This window comes from Lolium rigidum, chromosome 5 (assembly GCF_022539505.1).
Source record: "Lolium rigidum isolate FL_2022 chromosome 5, APGP_CSIRO_Lrig_0.1, whole genome shotgun sequence".
Classification (NCBI taxonomy): domain Eukaryota; kingdom Viridiplantae; phylum Streptophyta; class Magnoliopsida; order Poales; family Poaceae; genus Lolium; species Lolium rigidum.
Genome location: NC_061512.1, coordinates 94,108,985 through 94,123,057, shown reverse-complemented (window position 1 = coordinate 94,123,057; position 14,073 = coordinate 94,108,985). Strand labels below are relative to the sequence as shown.

Sequence of the window (14,073 nt, the reverse complement as noted above, 5' to 3'; positions counted from 1 at the left end):
TTTTCCCTTAATGAGGTTGGCCAAAGGGGTTGTCCACGGGGTCAACGGATGGGGTTTACCAAGATTATGGCTTATACCATAGAAAACATTGTCGAAATGAGGCAAAATTTGGTACACGCTTGTATATTGGAATGAGCAATAATATGATGTAGGCAAAGATGGATTTAGTCCCAAGAAAAATAAGTCTTTTAATTTTCTAAGCGCCTAAACATAGTTTTAGCTAGGGTTAGGGTTAGATTTAGGCACAACTAATTCAAAAAATCCAAACATAGTGTCGCCTTTGCATGGAGTCTTATTCTGTTACCTAAATCCTAGAAAAAATAAGAACCATAGGATAATCAAGTTTTCCCAAGACCCCTTTCTCAAAATGAGCTACTAGCTATGAAGATGCATAGCTTTGACTCAACCCCTTCCATCGCAACAACCCTTCCCAAAACATACTTTATCTTAATGAAGCCAAATTTGGCACACGTTTTTTAATCTTTCGATTGAAAACAATATCATGTCGGTCAAGATGGATTTTTTTTACAAATAACACATTTTCCATTTTTTAGGTGACAAACATCTGAATTTTCTTACTCACTTTTCTTTTTTATTGCCTTTTTTCCTTAGTTGTACTCATTCTCCCCCTTAATTCCTTTTAATTGTTCTTCACTTTCCCCTCTCTTGTCTTAAACCCTCTCTTGTCTCAAACCCTCACTTGTCCTCATAAGTTGCGCTCACTTTGGCTGTCACCGCCTGATTGGTCGAGATATATGCCACACGAATCATGGTACCCACCGTTGGATCCTTATGATCTGTCGTGCTAAATTTCTTTCTATGTACAATAGAATATGTGATGTCACAGGGGCCTCTTAATATCACTTTTAAATAGCACTTAATGAAAATAAATGGGCAACACATATTCATTTAGTTAAACGCTTGATGGATGTATGTTTGTCCTCTCAACCTCATACTTCTGTTTGGAGGCTAACAACATTAGATGTCTTCTTGGTTAAGTCTATGAATTAAGATATTATGATTGATAAGAGGTGGCCCGATCTTCTCAGTAAGTGAGGTGGTGGATGATGAACTCGATGGTGATGTCGATGAATATGGTGGAAGATAACTTGTATGGCATTATATGCAACAGCTCTCAACCTTGCAAGATATTCGCAACTCCACACACTTGCGCTCGTAGCTGCCGACCATGAAGCGGTTAAATTGCAATCTTCTAATCCCAATGGAACAACAAATCACACAAATTTCAATAGCATAAAACTCCAGATCGAAACAAATTGGAGAGTGTATAATTTTAGAGGATTGCAAAGCAATCTGTATGAAAACTAGGGTTTTGTTTTAAATGTGGTCTAACCCTATAAACCACGAATTAAAAGCATATATAAAGGCTACTGGACGTCCAACATAGGGTTGGAGTCAAAATCTATCATATATATAACTTTCATAACTTGCAAATCCTATATCTGGAAACTGGCAGAAACGACCGTCGACTTGTTTCCATCACCACTGCTAGTACGTGATGAGCCGGTATATGAGGGCCTACCAAATACACAGAATTATCTTTCCAACAAGTGCGTATTTGCATGATTCGGAGATGGTATGAAGAAACCACGCCCCTTTGAAATTCGGAACTTCTGTCTGTTCGAACCGAATCAGAACTGATTTTAACTTGGTCGTTAGTGCCGCTGGGTGACCTCCTTCCATGCTGCGCCTTCCTCCCGCTCCTCCCTCGCACATATATGAGATTATCTTCATGTCCAGCTTCTCTTCTGTCCCGTGCAATTCTTGCCTCTCCATTGAACCTAATCATACAGAAGTGCATAGACTTAGGTAGTGTAACATTTCTCATAAATCAAAGCATTACTATCAACCAGGAAAGAATTCACCTTATAGTAATCGTCAACTAGAATTTATATTTCTTTCTAGCTCAAGCATGTAGAATCATCATATTCCATGAGTGTGTCCTCATCATCCTCCCTTTCTTCAGAAAAAGCCGTCCTCGGCTTTGGTTAAGCTGAAAGTGGAAGGAACAAACATAACGACTTGTATGCACAATATATGTAGATATAACATGTTGTTTCGTTGTTGTGTACACAATTGACAGTCCCATAATTCAGATTACAACTTATCTTGCATATATAAGTGAAGCACGCATAATCATAAACACAATCAAGAACAATTATATATGTATCATTATTGTTTAGTATTAAATCCAATATCCTCACAGATGATCTATGATCAAATTTATGATGAACAAGGTCAAACCAATCCAAAATATTCAAACATATAGATAATGGATACCATGCTTCTACTGCGTGACTCTGATATGTAGAACAAATAGGTACAGAATCATGACCATAACTCACAGTGTATAATATGCAACTTAGTTTGCAAATATACGTGAAGCATACATCAATAGCATTGAAAGGCAACATGTGTTGGGACAAACACAAAGGATATGACAAATCTGATTCTATATATTCTAGAAGAATTAGAACAATCCAACAACTGTAAAATTACTTTTGTTGGCTGTAGTATTTCAAACAAAACATAATCAATATTCATATTATCACGGAAATTAGGTACTATCCCGCAGCAAAAAGACTATAAAATAGCATATAGGACTGAAAACAACAAGTTTCAGTTCAGCAATTCTATCACAAGTAATGCATATGTGATCCACTAGAATTTTCTCATCCATGCTATAATCACCAATGAAATTAAGCATGAAAGAAAATGTATAAGTGCTAGTCAAATCCAATGAAGAAACAACAAAGGAGTAGACTCACAAAATTGTATCATATGTGCGGGCTATAGTTACAAATCAGTACCATTAGCAATGTCATCTTCCTTAGATGTAGTAGGTACTGGAACAACTTTCTCAAGTGACAATGCACGTTCTGGTGATGCAGGTTGTAATATACATTGCTCCCTTTCTTCAAAAGCAACCTGCATATCACAAGAAACAACACTAGGAGTAGAGATAGTTACGTTAGCAGAATCCTCACATGTCTCCTCAACTCCTACGCTCGGTTTTATAAGGACATGATTAGCTTGCGGTGTTGTGTTGGTGGTTGCATGAATACATATGTTTTGACGCCTAATCACCTGAAATTTCTTAATGTGTGTATGTGCTAACCACATGTTTTTCCCATTCCAAAATATGCTAGGATCCAGATGAACAAACACAGAAAACAACCTTAAATCTATCACACCAACGTTTTCCTAACATTAGATGATAGAAATTTAGTATTCTAGGAAGCACATCACATTCAATTTTGACAGTATGACCATAAATGGTCATAGGTACATGTGCAGCCTTAGTAATTGACATCGTATGAACATTAGTAGTTAACATATATGGCCAATGATGTGTATATGTATGTAACTGCAGCCTTTCCACAACTTCAATACTAATCAGGTTTATGCGAGAACAATTGTCAATTGTAATAGCAACATGTGTATCACCAATGTCCGCGTCAAAGTGAAACAAACCCGATTTAGGCACCATGTCAAAATCCTCCTCCCGTAATGTTTTGCTGCACCAAGTCCGCAATCATAATGGAACCTCCTATTTCTGCATCACATCACAAGCATTAGAAGACATGACTAGTAGGTTAGTGCACTAAATCAAAAATCTAGTGGTGGTACTCTCACAACTCACTTAAAACTGACAAGAAAGGGAAATTTTACCGTTCCAAAGTGAATTAGTGTTGCTTACCAACTTGGATAAACGACAAGTGCACGGATGTGATGAAGCGAATATCAAGGGTATAAGAGTATCACACGACAACCAAGGTATATGGTTGGGCTTGGTATGGGTACTTAACAACACCAAAATACAAATCCTAGTGGCGATCGTATGACACAACACCCACGGAAACACACACAGTGGAGATAAATGGGGCAATTACACTCTGAAAATGAGCTTAGATATGAGGTATGCGGGAGTATATGCTCGTGTTGCAATGCACAAGAGAGACACTAGCAATAGCTCAATATAAACAGGCACAAGATTGCTCAATCTACTAGTGCAAACAACAGTGTATGATAGCTTTTTTTTTTGAACAGGAAGGGCCCCGAAGGACCTAGGGCTTCGATTCATCAGCGGTGGAGTTACATATTACAGATAAGGCCAAGAGGAAATAGGAAATTACAATCAAGCCCTTGGAAATTACAGTGAGGACCTCAAGAAGAAATTGAAAAAAGCGATCGGGTCCAGCTCCAGCTTCACCGCTGCAAAGCTCGTCGGAGTCAACCTCTGTGCCGCCGGGGACGAGACCACTTGGGGCACAGCGGTGGGAGCCAACTCCGTCGAGCTTGAAGAACCTCCGAGTCGGCAAAAAAGCTTGACGGAGGAAGTTGCTGCTCTGAGGACGGCTTGAAGCCGTCGCACGAGGAAGGAGGGGCCGCCCTTCGGCCGTGGGATACGGCGGCAGTGGCGCCGTAGAGATCCTCCGAGGGTCTTGCAGGTGGCCTGTCGCCACCATACAAGGAAGGAGGGGCTGCCTTTCAGCCATAAGATCCGACGACAGAGGCGCCGTGTAGATCCTCCGAGAAGAAGCCAATCTTCTCTCGCTGCGGATGCAACGACCATCCGAAAACAACAGCGCAAACTTCTTCCTCTCGTCACCACGACGAGGAAGAAGAAGGGGACTGCCACTGCACATCAGGCCACCAGATCCGCCCAGGACGGCCTTATTTATGGAGATCTTCGCCTCCCTCCATCGACTCATCTCCAGCTCCGACCACCGCAGCTCGACGAGGAAGAGAAGGGGAGCAAGGCAGTGCCAGATCTGGCCGATGAGATCTGCCACTTCCCTCCCGGCATGAGCGCCATACGCCATAGAGGACAAAAAACGAAACCTAGAACTAACCCTATCTACTCCGGCGCCATCTCCTCTCCATCTCCGGCCGGCTACCCCGGCGGAGAGGAGGAGGGAGAGGCCCGGCGAGAGAGAAGGAGGCCGCAGGAACTGTAGAGGGAGGAGAGCGAGTTGGGGGGAGAATGGTGGACATTTCGTGTATGATAGCTCCAAAACAGCAATTTATAACATCAAACTTGCAGCCACTTTTTCTCTTCTTTATTCTCTTTTCTTTTTTGCTCTCTTTTTTATATATCTTTTTTTCATAGTTTCTCTCTCCTTTTTTCGTTAGACAACAATATGTCGCACCGCGGAATTTTTTTCTCAACACTGACACAAAAACGGTGCACTGAAAATTCCTATACGAGTAGCCTATAGAGCACGGATATGCTAGTCTCGTAGGTTAAGGTCCCTACACAGAGTTGTATTAGAAAGGTTGTCTCTATGGTTAGCAATCGAAATCTGGAAGAGCGTCTGCCGCGGTAGGACACTAATAAAGACTAAAAAAATGTACCACGATAGAAATTCACAAAGAACTTGTGCCACGGCAGGACTCTGATCACACCAAAATTTAAAGATCTCGGCAACTACGACAAAAACCTAAAACTAAAACATGCTGACACAGAAACCCTAGACAATCTACTACTCCCTCCGATTCATATTAATTGACTTCAATATGGATATATGTAGAACTAAAATATGTGTAGATACATCCATATTAGAGTCAATTAATATGAACCGGAGGGAGTAGAAAACTTGGTGGAAGAAAAGTTACGCAAAAAAAAAGACGATGACCAGCACAAGAACTAGTAAACATATGCTATCTAAGGCTATGGCAAAACTATGAACCCTAATATTTTTGTGCCTTTTTTTGGATAGGATGAAACAAAATCGAATCTATGGTGAATTTGTGGATGCTTACCGAAGAAACACTAGATTCTGATACCAAGATGATAAGGGGTGGCCTGATCTTCTTAGTAAGCGAGGTGGTAGATGATGAACTCGATGGTGATGTCGATGAATATGGTGGAAGATAACTTGTATGACGTTGTCGATCTCTCTCGATTGATCTCTGCAGCCAATGTAACAGCTCTCAACCCTACAAGATATTCGTAACTCCACACACTTGCGCACGTAGTTGCGGACCACGAAGAGGTTAAATTGCAATGTTCTAATTCCCAATGGAACAACAAATCACACAAACTTCAGTAGCATAAAACTCCAGATCGAAACGAATTGGAGAGTGTATAATTTCACTGAATTGCAAAGAAATATGTCTGGGAACTAGGGTTTTGTTTTAAATGTGGTCTAACCCTAAAAGCCACGACTTACAAGCATATATAAAAGCTATTGGACGTCTAACATAGGGTTTGGGTCAAAATCTACCATATCTCTAACTTTCCTAACTTGAAAATCCTATATCTGGAACTGGCAGAAACGACCACCGACTTGTTTCCATCACCACGGCCGGTACGTAACGAACCGGTATATGAGGGCATACCCATTGGAAAGTACACGGAATTATATTTCCAACAATTGGTTAGGGCGTGTTTGGTAGCCCGGGGCTGTTCAGAATCTCTTTCTCCCCTCAACTATGATGATTTCAACTATGGTGAGTTCAGATTTTTTCCCTTGTTTGGTAGACCGGGTGTGTTGAGAGTTTCTCAGCTGAGAAGCTGTTTGGTTGTCACTTTGAGCTGTGCTATACAAAAATAAAAAGAAATCTGGTCCCTGAATACAAACGGTCAAAGCAATCGGGCCCCTGAACAAAAAACTAAAAAACAATCGGGTCCTGGTCGTCTCCGCCGGCGAGGGAAGCCATCACCGGCGAGTGGAGCCGCCGCCGGAAGGGGAGTCCCTCCTGCTCCATGCCTGCTGAGGGCGAGCTGCTCCCCTGCTTTATTGCCGGTGGAGTATGCGTGCTGGCCATGGCGGCTCGCCTATGGAGGCCATGGAACCCCGCGCCTCGCGCCGGCGTCCCCGGCCGGGCCCAGCAGCGCCGCGGAGGCCAGGAACCCCGCACCCAGCGCGATCACGCCCTCCTTCCGGCGCCGGTTGCCGACGCCGCCGCATCGGAAGACGCCGACGTGGACGGGGACGCGGAGGAGCTGCAAGAAGCGACGGTGGTAAGGGCGCGACTTCTTGGTCGGGCGGCCGGAGGCGACGGGATTGGGCTGGAGGCCATGGCGGCTCGCCAGCTGAGCCTGTGCTGTGGAGGCCGACGGCGATCTCGGGCTCAGGCTCGGTGGATGGAGAGAGAAGGGGGAGAATGGAGACGAGGAAAGGTGGGGGCGCGTGACCCCTGCGCGCTCGGGCTGAGTTGCGGCCTCGCGGGGGCGCGTTTTCGGGCGAGCAGAGCCAGGATGAGGAGCGAAGCTCGATTTGAGCTTCGCTCCTGGGCAGGGCTGCGACCGCTTTTCCGTATTGGTTGGGAGTTTCTCTGTTGGGCCGAGCCGGTTTAACAAACAAGATCTCCTGGGTAAAAGTGGGATGAGGAGAGAATATCTGAGCTCCCCCAGTCTACCAAACAGACCCTTATTTGCTTGATTCGGAGTTGGTATGAAGAAACCACGTCCGTTTCAAATTCGATATTCTTGTCTGTCCGAATCGAATCAGAACTAATTTTAACTTGGTCGGTAGTGCCGCTAGGTGACCTCCTTCCATGTTGCGCCTTCCTCCCACTTCCCCCTCGTGCATATATGATATTATCTTCACGTGCAGCTTCTCTTCTCTCCCGTGCAATGCTTGCCTCTCCATTGAACCTAACCATACACAAGTGCATAGACTTAGGTAGTACAACATTTTCACAAATCAAAGCATTATTATCAACCAGGAAAGAATTCACCTTATAGTAATCGTCAACTAGACTTACTTGTCGAAAAAAGGGAAGTGTCGCTATTATCCAACTGAACCAACCTCACTTACTTTTAGTGAGATCGGGTGCCTTGCTGAAAGCACCCTATGCATTGACCCCCTCCCTCCAAACACACACCATCCAATTAGATCAAATGGGAAACAACATCCAACTCCCAAAGGGAGGCACTGCCAAGAGGAGAGCGAGACAAAGTAGAGGTGTGCAGAGCAATATGTGAAGACGATAGCCTTCATCGCCAACAACTTCTCCTCATGTAGAAGTAGCAACATGCATTGTGTCGACCACCTTCTCCCGCTCCCGCTCCCCTACGCCGATGAGACCACCACCGCCTCATGTCTCTCACCAGGTCATGCCCCTCCCGCTGTGACGCTTCCGAGGGCATTGTTGCATTCTACACTGCCGATGTTGATCCTTATCCCAACCATAAGCGCAAGGCATCCGTGGGGAGGAGAATGCAGATGATGATCGCAATGGCGGCCATGGTCATACACGGTGACCCCTACGATCGTGGCCCGGCTCTGTCCTATGACAGCTAGCTACTACGCGTGAAGGTTTCTTAACAAGCACCGCCGGGCCTCTTCGTCCCCCATATGTAACACCTTCAACAACAAAGGCGATGACAAGTAGATGGGACGGCGGGGAGAGTCGCGAAGATAGTGAAGAAGGATCCCCGTTCATCACATCAAAGAAGACCAATTTATGTGTTCTCGATGTTCTTTTCTCCAGGGTTTCGTCTCCACCGGAGGTGGGCGGATGGAGCCATCGTGGATCACCTCTAGGGCTCTATCACAACCAGAGGTGGGCGCATCGGCGGTGGCTGGACCGGCAAGCTCCACCCGAGAACTGCCCATATATGCTCCTTATCTGAATGTATGCATCCTTATCTGACTGTAGCGTGTGAAGAAAAGATACCCTTGACAGTTCGACCCGTTCGATCTAGTTGGATGGTGGATGGAAGGTCCAGCCATGGCATGTCTTGCCTTCAACAAGACACTTAATCTCATTTCCACTCACTTCCTACAGGGTGATGGTACGCAAGCGCACAACTGGCCACCCCACCTGTTGTGTCGAAGTTCCTCCACACTCACATGCAGCTTTGTCACAAGACTGCAACCACCCATGCATAGACAAAATAGCGCAGCCAACTGGACACTCCACCTGTCGTGCCAATGTTCCTCCACGCCGACATGCACCTCTGTCACAAGACTGCAACCACCCACGCATAGACAAAACAACGCAAACAACTGGACACCTCACCTATCGTGCCAACGTAGGTGCGCACAACTAAACACTCTACCTTTCCCGCCAATGTTGCTCCACGCTAACATGCACCTCTATCACAAGACTGCAACCGCCCACACATGGAAAAAACATAACAGACAAATGGACATCCCACATGTCGCACCAACGTTCCTCCATGCCAACACGCATCTCTGTCACAAGACTGCAACCACCCGCGCATAGAAAAAACGGCGCACATAACTAGACACTCCACGTGTCGTGCCAATGTTCCTCCACGCCGAGATGCACCTCTGTCAGAAGACTGCAACCGCCCACGCATGGATAAAACATCACAGACAACTGGCACCCCACCCATCATGCCAACGTACCTCCATGCCGACCCACACCTCTGTCATAAGACTGCAACCACCCACTCATAGAAAAAGCGGCACACACAACTGGACACTCCACCTACCGCTCCAACGTTCCTCCACGCCGACCTGCACATCTATCAGAAGACTGCAATCGCCTATGCATGGATAAAACATCACAGACAACTGGCACCCCACCCGTAATGCCAACGTTCCTCCACGCCAACATGCACCTATGTCACAAGACTGCAACTGCTCACGCATGGATAAAACATCGTAGACAACTGGCACCCCATTTATCATGCCAACGTTTCTCCATGCCAACGTGTACCTCTATCACAAAACTACAACCGCCCACGCATGGATAAAACATCACAGACAACTGACACCCCATTCGTCATGCCAACGTTCCACCATGCTGCTCTGCACCTCTATGACAGGACACAACCATCCACGCATACACAAAACGGCACACTTTAATGAAAATATAAGAACTAATAACCAGCTCAACGAAAATCTCCAGCATTCGTCCTAGCTGTAATTGACCTCCCCATTCAACCTACGTGGCCCTTCCGTGGAGCACGCACCGCTCTATGGCTTACCAGAGTCTCAAGCGTCCGTCTCTCAACCACAGGAAGCTCCAGCCGTGGCTAGCAAGAAAAGTAAATACATACCTCAAAAAGGGAAAGCCGGTGGAATTACCGACGTGGCATGTAGCGCAGGGCAATAGATATTTTTTCCGGACAACGACCTACACCTACCAGAATAGGCATGTGTTTGTAATAATATCGTTTCCCTCCCTCCCAGCTCCCCCGCCTCCCTCTCCATAGTCTATATCCATCCCTCCATTTTTTCTTCACGGCCAGCTAGCTCTCTCCCAGACGACGTACGCTCAAACTAGCTCATGAAGATCGGGTGCGACGCCTGCGGGCAGGCGGAGGCGGCGGTGCTGTGCTGCGCCGACGAGGCCGCGCTGTGCCGCCGCTGTGACGCCGCCGTGCACTCCGCCAACAAGCTTGCCGGCAGGCACCACCGCGTCGCACTCCTCTCCTCGACGCCGGCCTGCTCCTCGCCGCCCGGCCAAGGCGACGACGGCGGAAGCCACCCAGCATGCGACATCTGCCAGGTACGTACGTGTGGAGCAATTCCCTTCTGGTTCTTTTCCGATAATTAGCTGAACTTGTGACTTTGATTTATTGAAAAGAAAATTACTATTCCATCCGATCTGTAGTAAGTATTGGAACTTTAGTTTAATTTTATCCAAATTTAAACTAAAATATTGATACTTATTATGAAACGGAAGGAGTAGTTTGGCTTGACTTGCTCTATTAGTCACTGCGGATTGGTGCCTTGTTGGTGGATATTTATGTTTGTGTAAGCACTTCTTCTTCGTACTTTTTTTTTTGACAGAACTTCTTCGTGCTTAACATGTTGTTTAGCCTAGCCCTAACAGCTTTCTCCTTTCAAACTATAAATATCACAGTTTTGGAGCTGCAAACTAGTCCCTAATGATTTGTTGTACTTAGTAAAATGGCCATTGGTCCTTAAATGATTTCACTTTAGACATTGATGAGGTCATCAAAATAAAACTTTGCCGATAATTTTTGTTCCATAAACTTGTGAAAATATGTCAATCGTGAAAATTACTTTTCAAAATGATGTTTTAAGAAAGATTGAAAAGAATATACTCATGCGTTTTTAAAGTATCGATCCTAAATACTACTTAATACACTACGAGTATTATTTATTAATATCTGGTCTTGAGCGAGAGCATTGAGGCGGAGGCAACGGTTGAGGACTTTGGGTCTGTGGTTCGTAGGTCAGAGTTAGAGGGTACGATACCGGCACCGGAGAAGAAAATCATGCGCGTGGAGTTAAAATGGATAACCAAGGGAAGGAATGGGATTGGGGTGGTTGTTGGGTCAAGAGAAAACAACGCGCCGCAGTAGCGACACGAGCCCCTAGCAAGGAAAACTAGCTGGCAAGATTGGAGATGTGAGGAAGACTGTATAGTTGTTGTAGATGAGTAAGCAGTTAGGGGCGTGGGAAAGATGATGAGGGGAAGGTTGGAAGGAACTGCCGACGAGGAGTTACGGTGAGAGAAGAGGTATTCGTGGTCTCTTGGAAGAAAAAAAAAAGGTGGTGGATCAAATATTCAAGTGCAATTTTATAAACATAGCAGGTGACTTAGCCTATTTACAATAAAGTGATTAGAGAGGTGCTTACGGAAATATTTTTTTCTCAAGCAGCATTGCATATCTATCTTGTAGAAGCATTTACCTTATATAAATAAGCACTAGTGGTTAAGAAACTGATTTGCTTTCTAATCACCTATCTAAGCACCTTGCAATATCGATGGCATTAGGTAGATCAAAAATTAGGTTGAGAAGGGTAAACAGGATCTCGATCCTCAGTGGATAGAGTACTAGGGTTAACTAACTAGATAATTCGAACTCTTTGGGTCATTCCTTATGTCCCATCTTGGATCATGTCCAAAATCAGTGTGCATAGTAATCAAAAGATCCATCGATCATATTGACTTTTCGGTAAGATTTTTTGCGGAATATTTCACGAAGAATTTACTCATACAATTTTCAAGTACCGATTCTGAATACTAATAAATGCATTAGTCTTTAATATGCGTCCATAAGTGAGCATTGAGGTGGAGGCAAAAAGGGTTGACGGCTTGAGCCTTGTGGTGTGTAGGCTAGAGTTAGAGGGGGGTACGTACGTCAGTGGCACCGGAGAAGAAAATCATACGCATGGAGTTAAAAGGGATGACAAGGGGAAGCAATAGGACCGATGGTGGTTGTTGGGTCAAGAGACTACGACGCAGCGTACTAGTGACACGAGCCTTGACTGGAAAACAACTAGCTGACAGGCCGGATTAGAAGACGGATTGGAGCGACGAGGGAGAGTGCATATATAGCTATTGTAGATGAGTAAGACAACAAGGGGCGATGGGAAAGTTAAGGTGGGAAACGTTGGCACGAAAGGGAGATGGGGATGAGGAATTATGGTGAGAGAAACGGTGGTTACAGTCTTTTCAAAAATATATTCAGTGGGTAAAAAATCAGCCCTGGTTAAAAAAAGTGATTTAGTGCAAAATGCTTTGAGCTGTGCTTACAAAATTAACCGGTGCTTATTTCTATAATAGAGGTGTCTAATGAAGAACTTTGTATAAATAAGCACCGGTGCTTAAGGAAACCTGATTTATTTTTCTATCGCGTCGCTAAGCGCCTTGCAATATCGATGACCTTAGGTAGACCGAAAATTAGGTTAAGATGGAAAACCCAGATCTCAACCCTCGATGGATACTGTGTATTAGGTTTAACTAGATAAACTCTTTTGGATCATTCCCCAGGTCCTATCATGTATCTTGTCCAAAATCAGTGTGTATAGTGGACAAAAGATCCATCTTTTGGTTTTACGTGGTCCTTCATTAACCCATGCCGTGACAATACTGCAATAAGACTAGATCTGCAAAGTGGCATCCACTGATTTTCATAATATCCAAGAAAGCCCAAGCTCTATGAAACGCTGTCTATCTCGTGTGTAGGACAAGAAAGCCCAACCCTTTTCCTAAGTCCTCGAGGCAAACAATATGTAGCCACCTACCATTTTTCATTCCCCACCTGCCATAGCTCACTATCCAATTGAACGACACCCTCATCAGATGGTCTTGTTTTGTAGGATAGGTCACCAGATGGTCCTCTCTCTTGAAAAGTACAGGAGTGTGATGCGGTGCCCATATCTCTGATTGTATCTTTCCAAATGTGGTTGTAATCAATCCACTTGTTTGCAAGTAGGGCTGGATGAGATTTAGCCGAGTCCAATTCTCACCAGCTCTATATATGTATTATTCGTATACTACTCATTTCTTTCACAATGTGACATGTTGAACAACTTGCTTTACCTCTTTGGAGTTTACAATTTGTAAATATCATAGAATGAATATTGCATTACAAGAAAGACGTGCAAGTGCACAAGTGCCTTGTGAAAATCTATAGTAGTATTTGATAGATATGTACTCTACTGTACTGTACTTATTACAGGAGAAAACGGGTTACTTCTTCTGCGTGGAGGACCGCGCCCTGCTGTGCCGGAGCTGCGACGTCGCTGTCCACACAGCGAGCCCCCACGTCTCAGCCCACCGCCGTTTTCTCATCACCGGTGTCCGAGTCGGCGCCGCACAGGACCACATTGATGCCGACCCCAGTGGTGCCGCCGCCATCGTCAGCCCAAGCAGCAGCAGCGCCAACGGAAGCAACAGCGTGCCCACCTCCGGGAACCTCACCGTCGCTGACAACCGGCTGTCGGTGGAGGCAGCAGGGCTGATGGAGGGAGGAGAAGACGACGTTGGCCAGCAGCAGCAGTGGCCGTGGAGCGACATCTTTGCCGATGACGGCGTTGGCATGGACCAGCACCAGTGCTACCCCGGCTTCTCTGAACCTGGCTCCTCCAGCCTCACTGGATGATGCAAGTTTCAGCCAAATGGATTTATCATATAACTGGCAAGAGTTGATCCATAAAATATTGTAAAATGATATGTTTTGATTCATAAGGAATCAATTTATTATGATATTGTGGCATGGAAGTGATGAACTACAAATGTGCAATGATAAATGTTGCGCAACAGGAAAACTCAGATGATTAGGATAGTTAAAGAGTTCCCTTTAATAAATCTTGAAGCCTGAAACTACATATCAAGAGAAAATTAAGCTTTTCTGGCCCATGTACA

The 14,073-nt window shown here is 45.0% G+C and overlaps 1 protein-coding gene across 1 annotated transcript; it reads left to right on the top strand.

The window, feature by feature from the left end:
- Positions 1-10,162: 10,162 nt before the first annotated feature.
- LOC124657558 (B-box zinc finger protein 22-like) lies at positions 10,163-13,911 on the top strand. The gene is made up of 2 exons (XM_047196088.1): positions 10,163-10,458; positions 13,388-13,911. The coding sequence occupies exons 1-2, from the start codon at positions 10,237-10,239 to the stop codon at positions 13,808-13,810; spliced, it is 645 nt and encodes a 214-aa protein (XP_047052044.1). The 5' UTR covers positions 10,163-10,236; the 3' UTR covers positions 13,811-13,911.
- The last annotated feature ends 162 nt before the right edge of the window (positions 13,912-14,073 follow it).